At 38.0% G+C, this 17,685-nt stretch overlaps 1 protein-coding gene and 3 long non-coding RNA genes across 4 annotated transcripts; all 4 read left to right on the forward strand.

Annotated features, from left to right (window-relative positions):
• The first annotated feature begins 7,136 nt into the window (after positions 1–7,136).
• On the forward strand, positions 7,137–10,054 carry LOC147537840 (uncharacterized). The gene is made up of 5 exons (XM_086642862.1): positions 7,137–7,182; positions 8,619–8,886; positions 8,967–9,170; positions 9,617–9,907; positions 10,003–10,054. The coding sequence occupies exons 2-5, from the start codon at positions 8,623–8,625 to the stop codon at positions 10,033–10,035; spliced, it is 792 nt and encodes a 263-aa protein (XP_086498988.1). The 5' UTR covers positions 7,137–7,182; positions 8,619–8,622; the 3' UTR covers positions 10,036–10,054.
• Positions 9,240–9,484, forward strand: LOC147537841 (uncharacterized). Its single transcript, XR_015225939.1, has 2 exons — positions 9,240–9,330; positions 9,414–9,484. It is a non-coding gene; the product is annotated as an uncharacterized LOC147537841 (long non-coding RNA).
• A 2,022-nt stretch (positions 10,055–12,076) lies between the features above and the next one.
• Positions 12,077–14,950, forward strand: LOC147537842 (uncharacterized). Its single transcript, XR_015226093.1, has 4 exons — positions 12,077–12,391; positions 12,462–13,380; positions 13,651–13,729; positions 14,814–14,950. It is a non-coding gene; the product is annotated as an uncharacterized LOC147537842 (long non-coding RNA).
• LOC147537843 (uncharacterized) lies at positions 14,126–14,456 on the forward strand. The gene is made up of 2 exons (XR_015226094.1): positions 14,126–14,267; positions 14,390–14,456. It is a non-coding gene; the product is annotated as an uncharacterized LOC147537843 (long non-coding RNA).
• Positions 14,951–17,685: the final 2,735 nt, after the last annotated feature.

Genomic DNA, 17,685 nt, shown 5'->3' on the forward strand with positions numbered 1-17,685 from the left:
CATAAACAGAAACTTTGGTTTCTAAATTACTTTGGTGCCAAAATTTAGAAACCACCTATATGGTGCCCAATAAACCGCCTATGTTGCAAGCCAACTAAACCGCCTCTTTTGAAATTGGAAACTGCCTCTCACAATTCTCCACCTCGTACACAATTTGATACTCTTCAAATTTTGGACGAACACTAGGATACTCCTTGTAAGATATATCTTCTTCTTGTAACTACTTCCGACTGCACCATATGACCATGGCTGCCTACGTACCCTTTTATAGGATCAAGCCTACCGTAGTTCTACCAACCCTTCACATAAAGAAAACCTTGTCGCCATTACGCCCTTTCGGGCAACTTAACACGAGCCGATTTGTAGCAATTCCAGGCAATGCTGAAACTTGCTACACGTCACCACTTTAGTCAACATGTCCGCGGGATTCTCATCTGCGTGTACCTTCATGAGAGAAACATCACCTTCCTCTATGACATCTCGTACAAAGTGATACCTGACATCGATATGCTTAGTGCGAGCATGGTGAACCTGATTCTTCGCCAAGTGGATCGCACTTTGACTATCACACCATACATCCACGCACTCTTGCTTAATCCCTAGATCATCCAGAAGACCCCACAACCACAATGCTTCCTTCACACCCTCGGCCATAGCCATATACTCGGCCTCCGTAGTAGATAACGCAACTGTAGATTGTAACATCGATCGCCAACTAACTGGAGCACCATGTACCTTAAATACATAACCAGTAGTAGATCGTCTTCTATCTAGATCGCCAGCATAATCCGAGTCAACATAACCGCTTACCTGACATGTGTCTCCACCAAAGCACAAACCCGTATCACCGGTACCCTTCAAGTACCTCAAGACCCACTTCGCAGCTTCCCAATGTGTCTTCCCCGGGTTTGCCATAAACCTACTAACCACACTGACCGCCTGTGAAGTATCTGGACGAGTACACACCATAGCGTACATCAAACTGCCAACTGCACTAGCATACGGTACACGATCCATATGATCCTTCTCCACCGTAGTAGTGGGAGATTGTTTTCCCGAGAGCCTGAAGTGTGGTGCCAAAGGTGTTGACACCGCCTTCGCATTCTGCATCCCGAACCGAGAAACTACTCGTTCGATGTAACCTTTCTGATTCAAGTACAGTTTCTTACTTGACCGCTCTCTCTTAATCTCCATTCCCAGTATCTTCTTTGCAGCGCCCATGTCTTTCATCTCAAACTCTTGACTGAGTTGAGATTTCAACTTATTTATCTCCACCATGCTTCGAGAAGCAATAAGCATGTCATCCACATACAAAAGGAGATAAATAAAGTCACCTTCGCGAAGCTTCTTGATGTATACACAACAATCATAGTCACTTCTGCGAAAACCATGCTTTAGCATGAAAAAATCAAATCGTTTGTACCATTGGCGAGGGGATTGTTTCAATCCGTAAAGAGACTTCCTCAAACGACATACTTGATTTTCTTTGCCCTCAACCTTGTATCCCTCAGGTTGAGCCATATAAATTTCTTCTTCCAAATCACCGTGCAAGAAGGCGGTTTTAACATCGAGTTGTTCCAGCTCAAGATCACTGTGAGCAACAATACTCAATAGCACCCGAATAGAAGTATGTTTCACGACCGGTGAGAAAATCTCATTGTAGTCGACCCCTTCTTTCTGTGCATAACCCTTGGCCACTAGTCTTGCCTTATACCTTGTACCCTTGATTTCGGAAGAATCCTCTTTCTTCTTGTACACCCATTTACAACCAATAACAGACTTACCTTCGGGCAATGGGACAACCTCCCATGTCTGGTTCTTGTGAAGAGACTCCATCTCTTCTTGCATAGCAACCAACCAACTCTCTCTTTCCTCCGCGGTAATAGCTTGTTTGAAGGTGACCGGCTCGTCGTCTTCCACCGAGAGTGCATATTCAACCACATTTGCCTGCCCGTAATGCCTAAGAGGTTTGTCTGACCCTAACCTCTGTACCGGCTTATATAACCGTTTCGGCCTAGTGTGTACCGAAACATCCTGCTGCTGTTGTTGTAAAACTTGTGTACCTTCCCCTTGAACCTCCTCATGATCGGGTTCATCAATTTCCTCATCCTGAGTTTTATCCTGATGCTCCACCTGATCATGATTCCTAGAAACCCGTTGGTCTTCGGCTTCTACTTCCACTACTTGAGCTTTAGTAGACCCAACATCACCACAATTAGGCACCGTAGCTTTCGCCATAGCTACAATAGATGACTCATCAAACACCACATCTCTGCTGATTACAAACTTCTTGTCTTCCGTAAACCATAGCCGATAACCCTTGACTCCTGTAGCATATCCTAAGAAAATTGCCTTCTTTGCTCTATTGTCAAGTTTGTTACCTTTAACATGGTAATAGGCCGTACAACCGAAAACCTTAAGTCTCCCGTAATCTGCATGTTCACCTGACCACACCTCGTAAGGTATGCCGCCATCTAAAGAAGAATGTGGAGACCTGTTCACAATATAACAAGCTGTAGCAACAGATTCTGCCCACCATTCTACGCCTAGTCCCGAATTGGAGCGCATACATCTAGCCTTCTCAAGTAGTGTACGGTTCAATCTCTCTGCGACTCCATTCTGCTGAGGTGTGTTTACTACTGTCCAGTGCCTCACAATGCCTTCCTGATTACAAAACTCCTTGAATGCCCCATCCGTGTACTCGGTCCCATTATCCGACCTTAACGTCTTCAGCTTTCGACCAGTTTTATTCTCAACCATTGCTTTCCACACCAGGAATGTGTTGAATACCTCATTCTTATGCTTCAGAAAATAATGCCAGACAAATCTCGAATGATCATCAACGAATGTAACAAAATACCTGGAACCACCCTTGGAAGGTAACTTTGCCGGTCCCCAGACATCGGTATGTACGTAGTCTAATACCTCTTTGCTCCTGTGCTTGCTTGTAGAGAACGTCACCCTGTGTGCCTTCCCGAACACACAATGCTCACAAAACTCCATGCAAGGCTTCTTCATGTCCTTCAACAAGTCTTTCCCGCACATCAGAGATAGACCCTTTTCTGACATATGCCCAAGGCGCATATGCCAAAGCCTCGTACTAGCCGTTGGATCCCTTCCACTGATTCCTACTGCTACATCTCCAGTAATTGTTGTCCCCAAAAGTTTGTATAAATTACCGTAACGAATACCTCTCATTACCACCAAAGAACCCTTAACGACTTTTATGGAGCCATTCTCTATAATTATCTTACAGCCGTTCCGCTCCAACACACCAAGGGAAATTAGATTTTTCCGCAAATCGGGTATGTATCTTACGTCCGTCAATGTTCTCACCACTCTATCGTGCATCTTGATCCGTATTGTTCCGAGTCCCACAGTTTTACATATACTATCATCACCCAGTATAACTGTACCACCATCTATACTCCTATAGGTAGTAAACCACTCCCTATTTGGACACATATGGTGTGACGCCCCTGAATCAAGCATCCACTTATCGAAGATCTTTTCAGACACCTCTGTCACCGAGAAACATTCGTCCGCCTCTTCTGACACATATCCCGCCTCTTGCATCTCTTGTTTCTCCTTGTAGCCTTCGTTCTTTTGCTTCAACTTTCTCTTTGGACAAGCCGCTTTAAAGTGGCCAAGCTCACCACAACTAAAGCACGTTTTCTTGAAAGAGCCTCTAGATTTGGATCTAGATTTCCCGCCCTCTCCCCTTTCATTACTCCTCCCCCTCGTTACAACCAACCCTTGTGCTTGATCCTTGTCTACTCCACCCGACGCCATACTGCTAGTAGCAACCTTACGAAGGTCATCCGCTAATAGCGAATTTCTCGTCTCTTCCATGCTTAGACTATCACCAACAAGCATCAAAGTTTGAACAAGGTTCTCATAGGATTTAGGCAATGAAAGTAACAATATGAGGGCTTGGTCCTCATCCTCAACCTTAACATCAATATCCTTCAAATCTGAGATAATCCTGTCAAACCTATTCACATATTCCTGAATAGAAGAACCCTCTTCCATTCTACATGTGAATAATTTGGATTTTAAGTAGACCCGATTTGTTAAAGTTTTCGTCATGAAACTGCTTTCTAGCTTTAACCACACACTCGCCGCCGTTGTTTCTCCGTCTACTAGGAACGCCACGTCCCTCTCAAGACACAACATAATGGTTGCCCGTGCTTCGAGATCTAACTCTTCCCAATCCTCATCTGACATATCTCCTGGTTTCTTTCCCGTCAACGTCTTGTGTAATTTCTGCGAGATTAGCAGATTCTTCATCTGCATCCGCCAATAAGAAAAATCGTTTTTCCCATTGAACTTCTCTATCTCATATTTCCCTGATTTGACCGTACCACTTCTCGATCCCATCTTCTCTTCGTTCAATCTCAACAAGGCTCTGATACCAATTGTTATAATTAAAAGTCGCGGAAGCTATCGAACCTATCCTAGAAATTGATTCGATTATGAAGATTAATCGAAAAACTAAGTCAAAATCAAATATGCGAACAGAAATTAACGAGGTTCGGCCTAAAGCCTACGTCCTCGGGCGAACAAGAAATCTTTATTGAAGGATAGATGAAGACCACTCACACAACCAGCAAGTTCGTCCCAAGATGGTACCATATAGAAATTAACCTCCTATACTAAATCTTCGACGACCGAGAAATTAAACACCGCTCAAAACTATGAACAAAAAATTTCTCTATCACTTGCTCTCTCTCTTTAGCTCTCTCTAAAGAAGAGTTGTTGTTGCTTGTGTTGATGTGTTACAAAGACTCAAGACCCCTATTTATATAGGATATCAAGCCCCATAAACAGAAACTTTGGTTTCTAAATTACTTTGGTGCCAAAATTTAGAAACCACCTATATGGTTTCCGAACTTTGTTTCTTCAATCTCAATAGGCAGTTTCCAAATTGGGATGGTTTCCAATTTTTTGGCTCAATAGGCAGTTTCCAATTTTTTGGCTTATAATATATATAAATAGGGGTTGAGTGCTTTGTAATCAACACACCAACACAAGCAACAACTCTTCTTTAGAGAGCTAGAGAGAGAGAGCAAGAGTGAGAGAAATTTTTCATAGTTTTTTGAGCGGTGTTAAATTTCTCGGTCGTCGAAGATTTAGTATAGAAGGTTATTACTATACGGTACCATCTTGGGACGAACTTGCGGGTTGTGTTAGTCGTCTTCATATATCCTTCAATAAAGCCTACGTCCTCGCATATTTGATTTTGACTTAGTCATCTAACACAATCCGCAAGTTCGTCACAATTTGATTTTGACGGGTTGTGTTAGTCGTCTTCATCTATCCTTCAATAAAGATTTCTTGTTCGCCCGAGGACGTAGGCTTTAAGCCGAACCTCGTTAAATTCTGTTCGCATATTTGATTTTGGCTTAGCTTTTCGATTAATCTTCATAATCGGATCAATTTCTAGGATAGGTTCGATAGCTTCCGCGACTTTTAGTTACAACAATTGGTACCAGAGCCTTGTTGAGATTGAACGAAGGAGAAGATGGGATCGAGAAGTGGTACGGTCAAATCAGGGAAATATGAGATAGAGAAGTTCAATGGGAAAAACGATTTTTCTTATTGGCGGATGCAGATGAAGAATCTGTTAATCTCGCAGAAATTACACAAGACGTTGACGGGAAAGAAACCAGGAGATATGTCAGATGAGGATTGGGAGGAGTTAGATCTCGAGGCACGGGCTACCATTATGTTGTGTCTTGAGAGGGACGTGGCGTTCCTAGTAGACGAAGAAACAACGGCGGCGGATGTTCGCATATTTGAAGGGTACCGTTGATACGGGTTTGTGCTTTGGTGGAGACACATGTCAGGTAAGCGGTTATGTTGACTCGGATTATGCTGGCGATCTAGATAGAAGACGATCTACTACTGGTTATGTGTTTAAGGTACATGGTGCTCCAGTTAGTTGGCGATCGATGTTACAATCTACAGTTGCGTTATCTACTACGGAGGCCGAGTATATGGCTATGGCCGAGGGTGTGAAGGAAGCATTGTGGTTGTGGGGTCTTCTGGATGATCTAGGGATTAAGCAGGAGTGCGTAGATGTATGGTGTGATAGTCAAAGTGCGATCCACTTGGCGAAGAATCAGGTCCATCATGCTCGTACTAAGCATATCGATGTCAGGTATCACTTTGTACGAGATGTCATAGAGGAAGGTGATGTTTCTCTCATGAAGGTACACACAGATGAGAATCCCGCGGACATGTTGACTAAAGTGGTGACGTGTAGCAAGTTTCAGCATTGTCTGGAATTGCTGCAAATCGGCTCGTGTTAAGTTGCCCGAAAGGGCGTAATGGCGACAAGGTAATCTTTATGTGAAGGGTTAGTAGAACTACGGTAGGCTTGATCCTGTAAAAAGGTACGTAGGCAACCATGGTCATATGGTGCAGTCGGATGAAGCTACAAGAAGCAGATATATCTTATAAGGAGTATCCGGGTGTTCGTCCAAAATTTGAAGTATATCAAATTGTGTACGAGGTGGAGAATTGTGAGAGGCGGTTTAGTTGGGTTTAGTTGGCAGTTTCCAAAACTCAATAGGCGGTTTAAGCAATAGGCGGTTTGGATTCAAATTTCCAAAATTGAAAGGTTTCCAAAATTTGGTCCCCCACCGGCTTATATATTATAATATAAATAGGGGGTCTTGGGTCCAATCTAATCACATCAACACAAGCAACAACAACTCTTCTTTAGAGAGAGCTAAAGAGAGAGAGCAAGTAATAGAGAAATTTTTTGTTCATAGTTTTGAGCGGTGTTTAATTTCTCGGTCGTCGAAGATTTAGTATAGGAGGTTAATTTCTATACGGTACCATCTTGGGACGAACTTGCTGGTTGTGTGAGTGGTCTTCATCTATCCTTCAATAAAGATTTCTTGTTCGCCCGAGGACGTAGGCTTTAGGCCGAACCTCGTTAATTTCTGTTCGCATATTTGATTTTGACTTAGTTTTTCGATTAATCTTCATAATCGGATCAATTTCTAGGATAGGTTCGATAGCTTCCGCGACTTTTAATTATAACAGTTACTCTATGTTATTATTTTGTGATGTACAAATAATAACTACTTCTATGCATTTATTGAATTTTTTCTCACAAGGGGTTTTTCATATTGAAATCTTTCGGAGGGTATTCTTATTTTTAGTGCTCAGGTATTACTCTTCTTCATCTGAATTTGAAAGGTTCTCTCTCTTTAATGCTTTCTTTAGTTAAATGTCATTTGGTGTTCATTATCTATTTAGTATATCAATAATTAATTTTATTTGTTAATTACGATTCAATTAGGACTAAGTTAAAGGCAATGGATAAGAGTTGGGTTTCCAAGAGTAGAGTTTCAAAAGAGTATGATGATGGAGTGCTTGCATTCTTGGAATATGCATTTGCTAATGGGTTTGTTACCAAAGATGACAAAATAAAATGCCCATGTGCCAAATGCAGAAATGTTCCGTATCTCGATAGAAATACAATTTATGAGCATTTGATTTGTAATGGGATGTTAAAATGTTATACAAACTGTTTTCTGCATGGAGAAGAGTTTAGTACAACATCTAATGTGCATACAACAAGAAATGCTACAAATGATGACGGCGGTGATAATAATGAACACAATGAGGACAACGAAGACAATGAAGACTTAGATGGCATGTTGTTAGATATTTATGGAGTCCATGATACACGTGAAGATAGAGATGGTGTGAATGAGGTTTCCATGGATGATAATCCGTCAGTTGGGCGGTTTTATAAATTTTTAGAAGATTCAAAGAAAGAGTTGTATCCAGGATGTGATAAAATGACCATGCTTTCGTTCTTGATTAAACTATGGAACTATAAGTGTATTGGAGGGTGGAGTGACAAGTCGTTCAAACTATTGCTTCAATTGTTGAGAGATTCATTACCTGGCGGATGTGCCTTGCCTGAGAACTTTACTCAGTGTAAAAAAATAATTTCAGACTTGGGATTAAGCTACAACAAAATTGATGCATGCCCAAACGATTGCATGTTATATTATAAGGAATCAGCTGATCTAAAAAAGTGTTCAAGGTGTGGCTTATCCCGGTATAAGGACGAAGAAAAAAAGACTCCTGCAAAGATACTTCGTCACTTTCCATTGAAACCGAGACTACAACGCTTATATATGTCATCTAAAACTGCAACGGATATGAGATGGCATGAAGAAGAGCGTAATAAAGATGGAATATTAAGACATCCGGCAGATTCAATCGCTTGGAAAGATTTTGATGAGAGAAATCCCACATTTGCTGCAGAACCAAGAAATGTCAGGTTAGGTTTAGCGAGTGATGGATTTAATCCATTCGGAACGATGAGGAGGGGGATGAATACGAAGACGAGGACGTGGATGGAAATGATTCTTAAGCTATTTAAAATATGAATAGGGCTTGGTTGTTCATTTGATTGATTAGTTATACTATATTGACATTATATTAATTGTTTTGTGATGAACTAATTGATATTTTATTTGAGAAGTTGTCTTTTGATTAATTATATGGTATATCGGTATCTCTACATTGATTTTTACTAATCTTCATAGTTATTTATCTCTTTAAGTTTATTGTTTATGATATAACAGGGTAATGGTTGAAGATCAACAAATTCCAACAAAGAGAGGGAGGGGGCCAACCCAATTATCATGGTTAGATGACCTCCCACCAGGAGGAACGTTAAAAATTGAAGTTGACAAATATGAGCAGCCAATCGGATCAAATTCAACATACTTGTCGAGTTATATTGGATATTTGGCAAGGGATGTGAACAGATTTCCACTTTCGATAACTAATTGGAAGAAAATGGTTAAGTTTAGAGAGGAAGAGATAAATAAAGCTATAGATCAGATTAAGGTAAATATTCTAACCTACTATGTTTAAATTTTTATTGATGGATGTGTCTTAATTATTGTTTACTATTTTCTTTTTACAAGCAAATATTCGAGATTCCTTTTGAATGTAACAAATTTCTATCGGAGAGGTTGAATGCAAGATGGAAAGATCACAAATGCACCGTGAAAAAGGAACACTTTTCGTCATATGACAACCTAGACGAGTGCCTTGCTAATCCACCCGATGGGATTGAACCGAGCGAATGGATGAATGTTGTTGATTACTGGAATTCAGAAAATGCGAAGGTAGTTACTTATAGTAAACACTAGCTCTATTTATAGTGTATATTTTAGTAATTTTGATTATTTAATATAGAAACAAAGTCGTCAAAATGCAAAAAATAAGGCTCTTCAGCAAATTCCGCATACAGGAGGTTCAAAGTCCCATGCCAAATATGCTGATGAGGTAAATTACTTTCGTCTCATTCATATCAAATCATAATATTCAATTAATTTTGTGTTTAACTCTTTCAGTAATTGCTTTAACAGTTAAGAAAAGAGCTTAATGCATCCCTTCCTCGGACAACAGTATACAAAAGGACTCATACACGGAAAAGAAATCTTGCTCCAGTAAACGAATTGGCAGCAGAGAAGATTGTAATTATTTCATTTATATATATGATATATTATATTTACTATATGATTTAATTCTAACTTATTAGATGTGGTTGCATTGACATGATAAAATGGAAAAACTACAACATCAAATGACTCAGGAAGATGGAGAATTTGTTGATTCAGGTCCGAACGATATTTTCGCTCAAGTGATGGGACGTGATAGAGGCGGTCGAGTTCGTTGTTATGGTCCAGTAAAGCCAAAGAAGTTTTGGGACAGAGATACTTTAAATTCAAGAAAGAAGAGAAGATCAGATGATGTTGAAAAAAATCAACAAATGAAGGATTTACAAGATCAACTCAAAAGTGCATTAGAGAGGTTGGCACAACTTGAAAATGATCGTTCTGGTGGCAGCAACACTCAAAAGGTGTGGGCTCTTAAGCTTTTTAATCAAAAAATTTAGTGACCAATTTTATATTTTGACTATTATGTTTAGGCTTTGATGATCAAATTCTTATGTAGGATTCCCAAGGCCCAACACCAGCCCAATCTTGATCGATGCTTCATCCTATTTTGGCTTTGAGAAGACGATCATAGTAAGTTATTATTTATTTGACATTGTGATAAGTTACTGATGCACCCGAAAAGGTTGCACACCCAAGCGGAGGTATCAAGTAGTAACCGGTAAAACCGGTGTCGATCCAAGGATAAGTAGGTAGTTTGGATAACGAAGAGTCTTATCCCTCGGTTTAGATGTCAAATACTAACTTAGACAAAACAGGAAGGGAAACAAAGATAAATGGGGGGTTTTGATTGTGAGAGTAACAAAAAGAATAAAGCAAGCAAGAAAACTAACTAAATAATAAAAGTAAACGGGCGAGAGAGATTCGAGAGAAGTATCAGAGGAACAAGAGTCGGGAGACAGTGAGACTCGATTCGGGCAACAAATAAGTGAGAGAGGTGTCGAAGTCCGGGAATCCATAATGATAAACCTACGGCTATGTGTAGTCCGATTTAATGTGTCGAGGTACAATCGATATTCGACTCCTAAAGTAGATGTCTCTAAGTACTACGTATATCCGGAGATCATACTTAGTCAAACAAACGTCTAAATCGGTTAATCCCGAGTCATCGAAAGTGTCGTCTAGTCGCCTACCCGTTTCATTCTTCTTCTTCTAGCTCAGTTAACTCTGCAATCTTCATCTTCTTCTATGCATTGGTAAGTTTCCTCTTTTGATTTTTTTTTTTCATTTATTCATTTTTCAATTCTTGCTTATGACTAGGGTAAAAGTGAAATTATATCAGAATCTCTTAACTTTAACTTCATTTGTTTAATTTGAGATTTCCTAAAATTAAGGTTCCTGAAATCTCTTAATTTACCTGATTTAGTTAATTTGTGTGATACATTTATGCTAATATATTTGTTATGAGCATTGAGCAATGACCATAGTGTTACCAACCGAAAATGGGTCTCCTTGATGTGCTGCGACTGGAACAATTTCAGGAGCTCCTTTCTCAGTTGTAGATATCGAATCTTCTAATCTAATTGGTATGTAAATTTTCCTTTTCTTTTTCTTCTACATTTGCTGATGAAGTATAGAATCCGATCTCCATACTTCAAATATTTGTGAAATTCTTTGATATTCATACAAGTTAATGTTATTGTGGAAGATAATTGGTTCGGATATGCTTACTCCACGAGAAGACACTTTCAAGCATAAACGGCAGGTAAATGTTTTTGGTCGTATTAAATTTCCTCCTATTGGAAGTTCTTAGTCATATTAAAGTTTTTAGTCATATTAAATGGAGTACATTAGTTTCATTTTCTTATTGACTTGCTTATTTCAAGGCAAAGGCCTTCGCTGATTGTGGCTCCCATCAAGGTGCAATAAGATTGTGGCTGGTTTCTAATTCTTTTTGGCTTAGAAAACTTTATGGTGTCCTCCTGTCAAATATCTATCTGGTTTAATGTTAAAAGATTTGAAATTCTATTGTAGGTATGTGCTACTAAAGCTCTTGAATTTGGAGAAAACAAGAAATGAAGTATGCTGATTGAGTTCTTCTCGGTTAGGGGCATTTACAGATCGGATTTTCTTCCATTGATCTTTAGCGTGTTTATTTTAACGAGATGGGAGTCAAATCTCCTAATCCACTAAATTAATATTCAGTTCTTTTTCATTCTCTTCCCATTTTACGTTTGTATGTTACAATTCATTGCACACCTTTTAGTTTTGTTTTTCTGGACTGGCTTTTGCTATTTATGTGACTCGATTTCTACATTATTATTTTCACCTCTCACACAAAATGGATCAGTCATTAGTTTTGACTTGATAGCTTTGTTAATTTTTCAACTCAAGTTTTATTCTTTTTTCAGCTCATGAGCAAAATCTGATAGTTTTGAGGAGTTGGGCATTTAGCTATGGGATTTGGTGTCACGATAGAAGCACTATCTATAAGTCTTAGCCGTTTAATTTTTATTGTCAGCCATTTAGTTTTCATTCGTAAAACAACTGTACGTCGATTAAATAATACATTTGTGAAATTTGAACGTGCCGGAGGCACGGGCTATAACTAGCCTATTATATAAAACGATTTGTTTTTAGAGAAACGCTTTATTTTTAAGAGAATTTTTTTTTTTTGCTTAAAGTTTAAGAGAAACTTTTTTCTTTCTTTTTGTTTAAAGTTTAAGAGAAACGCTTGATTTCATTTTCTGTTTTCAATCCACCCTAACATCAACCAAAATAGGGCATCCCTCTTTGACGATCAATTACTCCCTTTGGAGCGTTACAAGGATGCAAATCACTTCTTCTCATCTGGTTCCCCAAATCTACAGGAAATCCTTCCTCTCTCTTCAGTTTCATCTTCCTTCCGCAGGACCACGAATACCCTCCGTTCCCAATGTCTTGAATAGGTATGGGTTTACTTAATTGCATATTTGTATGTATATGTTGAAGATTACTCATTTGGTTTTGTTCTTCCAGTTCTATTTCTCATATTTCTACTGGATTTCTTCAAGTAAGTTCTACTTTCATTTTATTCTTTATGAGTTTACTGCATTGCTATGAGCTCAGTTAATTACTCATTGGTATTTACTTAATCGCTATGGGTTTAGGGAATTTCTCATTCTCTTGTTTGTTCAAGTAAGCTTTTTCAATTTAATGAAAGTATTGGAAAAAGTTCATATATGCTTCCTTCCTGTTTGATGAAATGTTTCACCCATCTTTCTAGTAAGCTTTCTCCATTTTGGGTTTACTGAATTTCTCATTTACATATTTGCTAATGCCACTAACTACTTCTGCTTGACAACTATAACCCACTTGAGTTGGTATAGGTTAGTTTTTTATTTTGTTTGCTCACTTGCATTCAACATGCTAACTATAATCTACTAGAATTGGTTTAGATGAATTTTCGGTTTTGTTTGCTCACTTAAATTCACTATGCTAATAGTTTAGGTTTGTTTTTCATTTTGTTTGCTCACTTGAATTCACTATGCCAACTATAATGAACTTGAATTGGTTTAGATGAGTTTTCGATTTTGTTTGCTCACTTGAATTCACTATGCTAATGCAACTAACGAGTACATCTCACATTCTCACTAGAATTATTGGTCACGTATAGCCCTGACCTTAGGATTAGATCGAGTAAAATTAAGTCTCATTTCCTCTTTAAATAAATGTTTCAATGAAAATGAAGAAAATTTCTTAGATTAATATGTATGAAGTAACTCTACTTTTCTTTTCAATCTTCTCCGTTCTTGCGTTGTTTCATCATAATCTCTCTATCATTCTTTGTATGATTTCATCTCTCTCTCAGACTTTTTTTTTCTTATTGAGTTTCAAAATTGCAAGAGTGGAGCGGCGAAGAATCTATGATATAGTCAATATATCGGAAAATATTGAGGTAAATAATCTTATCTCTTGGATATTGTATGTCATATAGTTATGTTCTCTTCGGTTTCTTAATGAGAAAGGCAAAAATGAGTTTTCTTTTATAGGTAATAATTTTTTCTGAAAATTTTACATGATTAGATCCTTCCAAGATTTTAAGTTACCAAAAAAGTATTAGCACATTTGTAGCTATTGTATAGGAAGAAGCCTTAAAAGTTTAGAATGTGTGCAGAGCTAGAAAAATAAGTAAACATTGCTTTTATTGTATGATTCTTTGCTTCAGGTTTCCATTGTGGTGTGAATGAGGCATAAGTAGATTTTATTGTCCCTAAACAGTCTTCAATCTTCATGTGCTAAAATTGGTAAGCTTCCTACTTTCCTTCTTCTGTAATTGACAAATTCACATTCATGCATATTTAATATTAAGTGGTGGGTTAAGGAGAGAAGGCAATTTGATGTTCATAATAAATCATGAAAAATCGCATCCTTTAAAATTATCTCCAGCTTAACCACTCACGTGTCTCCTCATAAGATATATCCGTATTCTATTCCTTAACGTTCCCATCCAATTCCTCCAAACCACTCATCTCCCTCTCTTACTTACCGTTACGTTTCACCACCCTCCCCCAAAAATATATCCATAATCCGTTTTTTTACGTTTGTATCATCAGTCTATAATCTTTTACTATAAATCGAGTTATTAATTCCTCCCACGAGTCAGTCATCTCTCTCCTATAATGTCAGTTTTCAGGGATTAATAGGTATTAGGTCGATTAGAGCTGTTGTTAGGGAGATTCGAGTTGCGGTTTAGGGGATTTGACAACTCAATCTTCATGAATTTTGAATGGTTGGAACCTTACACTCCTTACCCATGTGCATTGGGGTAAGTGATCAAGCGGGGTAAGTATCAATCTTTTATTAGTACTTCTCATTGCTGTGGTAGGCTATGAATGTTTGAAGGTTATTTCATTTAGATCATTTTTTTTTTAATATTTGGTTTCTTTCGACGTGTTTTCTAACAGGGTGTTACGAAGAGGTGAAGTTCTTGTTGTATCATTATTTATTTATGTTTCTTCGTAGTCGTATTTACATATGAGTTTAACCGTGCCGGAGACACGGGATTTACATTAGTTATCTTATATGGACAACTATTTTTCGGCCCGATACAATCCACTATGTTTGACTTTATTGACTTTGATTTCATAAGGGAACGGCTCTATGAGGCCTTAAATATTGAAATAGTGACTAATTTGAGGACCATAACCCCATCCAGAAACCCTGCCTTCACAAATAGATTTCCAATCTTTCTCTCTCTCTACTTTGTATTATTTATAACTATAACAAGAAGTAGTAGTGAGTACTACTAGGTGGTTAGAGTCGGATTCTAGAGCTTTTACAAATTGGGTTGCTTCTTTAGTTGATGGCCTTGTTGTGATGTTTCTCTAGGTTTCTACGCCGGACCTTCTGGTAGTGGTGGCGGCAGCTGCAACATTTGGTCATCTTCTGTTCGATCAATTTACTATAACCTTCCACTTCCACACGAAATGGTTATGGCTGTATGGTGGGTCTTTGCAGCGACTTCCTAATCAATTCATCTCTCACCGCCACCAAAACCAGAGGCACCAGTCAAATAACAATTCTGGCAACAAGTCTTCCACTTCCACCACCGCATTACAAACGGTGGTATACCTCTTCCTGGAAGAGGAGTCTTCCTTCATCATCAACACCTTGTGGTGAAGGCCTTTCGTAATAGTCATAGTGTTAATGGAGTGTAAGAGAAGTGTAATGAGAGTGTGAGAAGTATAATGAGAGTGTTAGTTTTAATTTTCTTTATTACTGTGTTGTACTATAGAATAGTGTGGCCTATCACACTATAACCTAAGCTCATAACAACCTAACCACTACTAACAAACTCTCAACAGATTCTCAACTAACTCCTCTATATATTGGTAATCACTCAATTCATCAATACAAGTTCTCATTTCATCTAATATGGTATCAGAGCTAAATTCTGCTCTCTCTCTAGATTCGTCATTACACTTCTCACACTCTCATTACATTTTTCTTACACTCCATTAACACTATGACTATTAGAGCTAAATTTCATCCAAATTCAATGGAGTATCCTAAGATCGCAACTGTTTCAGTAAGTTCAATGGCAAATGCTATCCCTATAAAACTTCAAGGTGATAATTACGTAACCTGGAAATTACTACTTCTACCTATATTCAAGAAATATAAAGTTCTTGACATAATCGAAGGTACGAGACCTTGTCCTTCCAAATTTCTGATTAATGATGATGAATCATCCGATATTATAAGTCAATCATATCTTGATTGGCAAGAAGAAGATCAATCACTGCTTATTTGGCTTAATTATACTCTTTCTGAATCTGTTTTTCCATATGTGATTGGAGTAAATTCTAGAAGAGATCTATGGTTAACTCTTGAAGACAATTTCTCTTCATCTTCAACTGCTCATGTTCTTCAATTACAGAACAAGCTTCGAGAAATTTCAAAAGGAAACTTATCTATCAGTGATTATCTTGGTTCAATCAAGAAAATTACCGATAATCTTGCTGCAGCTGGATGTCCTGCTTCTAAAAATGAGATAATCATCACTATGCTTCGAGGTCTTCCTTCTGATTATGATGCATTTGCTGCTGCAATTAGAGTTCGAGTTCCACCAGTTAGTATTCATGAATTACCCAATCTCTTGATTACTGAAGAGTTCACTTTGACAAATAAGATCAAACTATCTTCAGATTCAATAAATCAGGCCTTTCTCACTTCTTCTAATATGAATGCCACATTTGGTCAACATTCACAAAGAGGTAAACCTTTCTATGATAACAAGAAATCTCAAGGAAGAGGAGGTGGTCAATTTCATCAAAACAACTACTATAATTCAACCAAATCAACTCAACCTAATCAGCAAGGTGGCAATTCGACTAATTCAGCTAATTCTTTCTCTGATAAGCCTCCTCCAAGATGTCAAATCTGCAACAAACTTGGTCATGTTGCTTATGAGTGCTATCACATAATGAATTTTGTTATTCAAGGAAGAAATCTTCCTCGAAATCTCTCTGCTATGCTTGCATCAACTAACATCAATGCTGTTAATCCCTGGTTTGCTGACACAGGAGCTTCCAATCATATCACTCCTGATTTGCCCAATATAGCTTCTACCTCAACTTATCATGGAAATGCCACTGTGAACACAGCAAGTGGCCAAGGTATGTGCATATCTCATATAGGTAGTTCTAATTTTCAAGTTAATAAGCATAATTTCACATTAAAAGGAATTTTACATGTTCCTAAAGCTTCCCATAACCTTCTTTCCATTCACAAATTTACCAAGGATAATTAATGTTCAGTTACATTAGATCCTGATAAATTTGTTGTGAAGGAGCTTCAATCTCAGAGGATGCTTTCCCAAGGACCAGCTGAGAATGGGCTATATCCAATGCCTCTTCATGTCTCTTCTTCTGCACCTGCTACAACATTACTTACTACTGCTACTACACCTATCATTTGGCACAAGAGGCTTGGTCACCCTTCTTTTCAATCTCTTCAAAGACTTATACAAATTTTACCTTTTTCTGTGTCTTGTAATAAATATATTTTCTTTGAAGAATGTCAACTTGGAAGGAGTAAGAAACTTCCATTTTCCATCTCTCATACTCAAACCTCCAGACCTTTTGAGCTTTTTCATTTGGATATTTGGGGTCCAACAAATGAACCTGCTATATCTGGCTCAAAGTATTATGTCAACATTATAGATGATTGGAGCAAGTACTGTTGGGTGTTTCTTCTTTCTAATAAATCAGACTTTAGACATGTGTTTACTCAATTTGTTGCTAGAATTGAAACTCATTTTCAATGTCATATTGATACTATTAAGCCTGATAATGGAGGTGAATTTCTTCATAAAAAACTATTATTTTTCTTATCTTCTCATGGCATTAGACATCAGACAACTTGTCCTAACACACTTAAACATAATGGTGTTGCTGAGTCCAAGCATAAACTTCTCATTGATATCACTAGAACACTTCTAATTCCAGCTTCACTTCCTTTTTCCTTTCGGAATGAGGCTCTTCTTACTGTTAATTTCTTGATTAATAGACTCCCAACTAAGACTGTAGACTTTCTAAGTCCTCTTGAAAAACTTTACAATGTTCCACCTGACTATAACATGTTGAGAGCTTTTGGATGTGCTTGTTATCCATGGTTAAAACCATATACCTCTTATAAGTTGGAACCCAGAAGCATCAAGTGTGTTTTCATAGGCTATTGTCCTCAACAAAAGGGGTAT

The sequence above is a fragment of the Eschscholzia californica genome, unplaced genomic scaffold (assembly GCF_041429995.1).
Source record: "Eschscholzia californica isolate CP2 unplaced genomic scaffold, dmEscCali1.0.p SCAF_5, whole genome shotgun sequence".
Classification (NCBI taxonomy): Eukaryota; Viridiplantae; Streptophyta; class Magnoliopsida; order Ranunculales; family Papaveraceae; genus Eschscholzia; species Eschscholzia californica.

Excerpts from the sequence above, each read along its gene's own strand:
- LOC147537840 (XM_086642862.1), top strand. The coding sequence starts at position 8,623 with ATGGTTGAAGATCAACAAATTCCAACAAAGAGAGGGAGGGGGCCAACC. Across the intron at positions 8,887-8,966 it reads AAGCTATAGATCAGATTAAG|CAAATATTCGAGATTCCTTT; the intron begins GTAAATATTCTA and ends TCTTTTTACAAG. Across the intron at positions 9,171-9,616 it reads GGAATTCAGAAAATGCGAAG|AAACTACAACATCAAATGAC; the intron begins GTAGTTACTTAT and ends GATAAAATGGAA.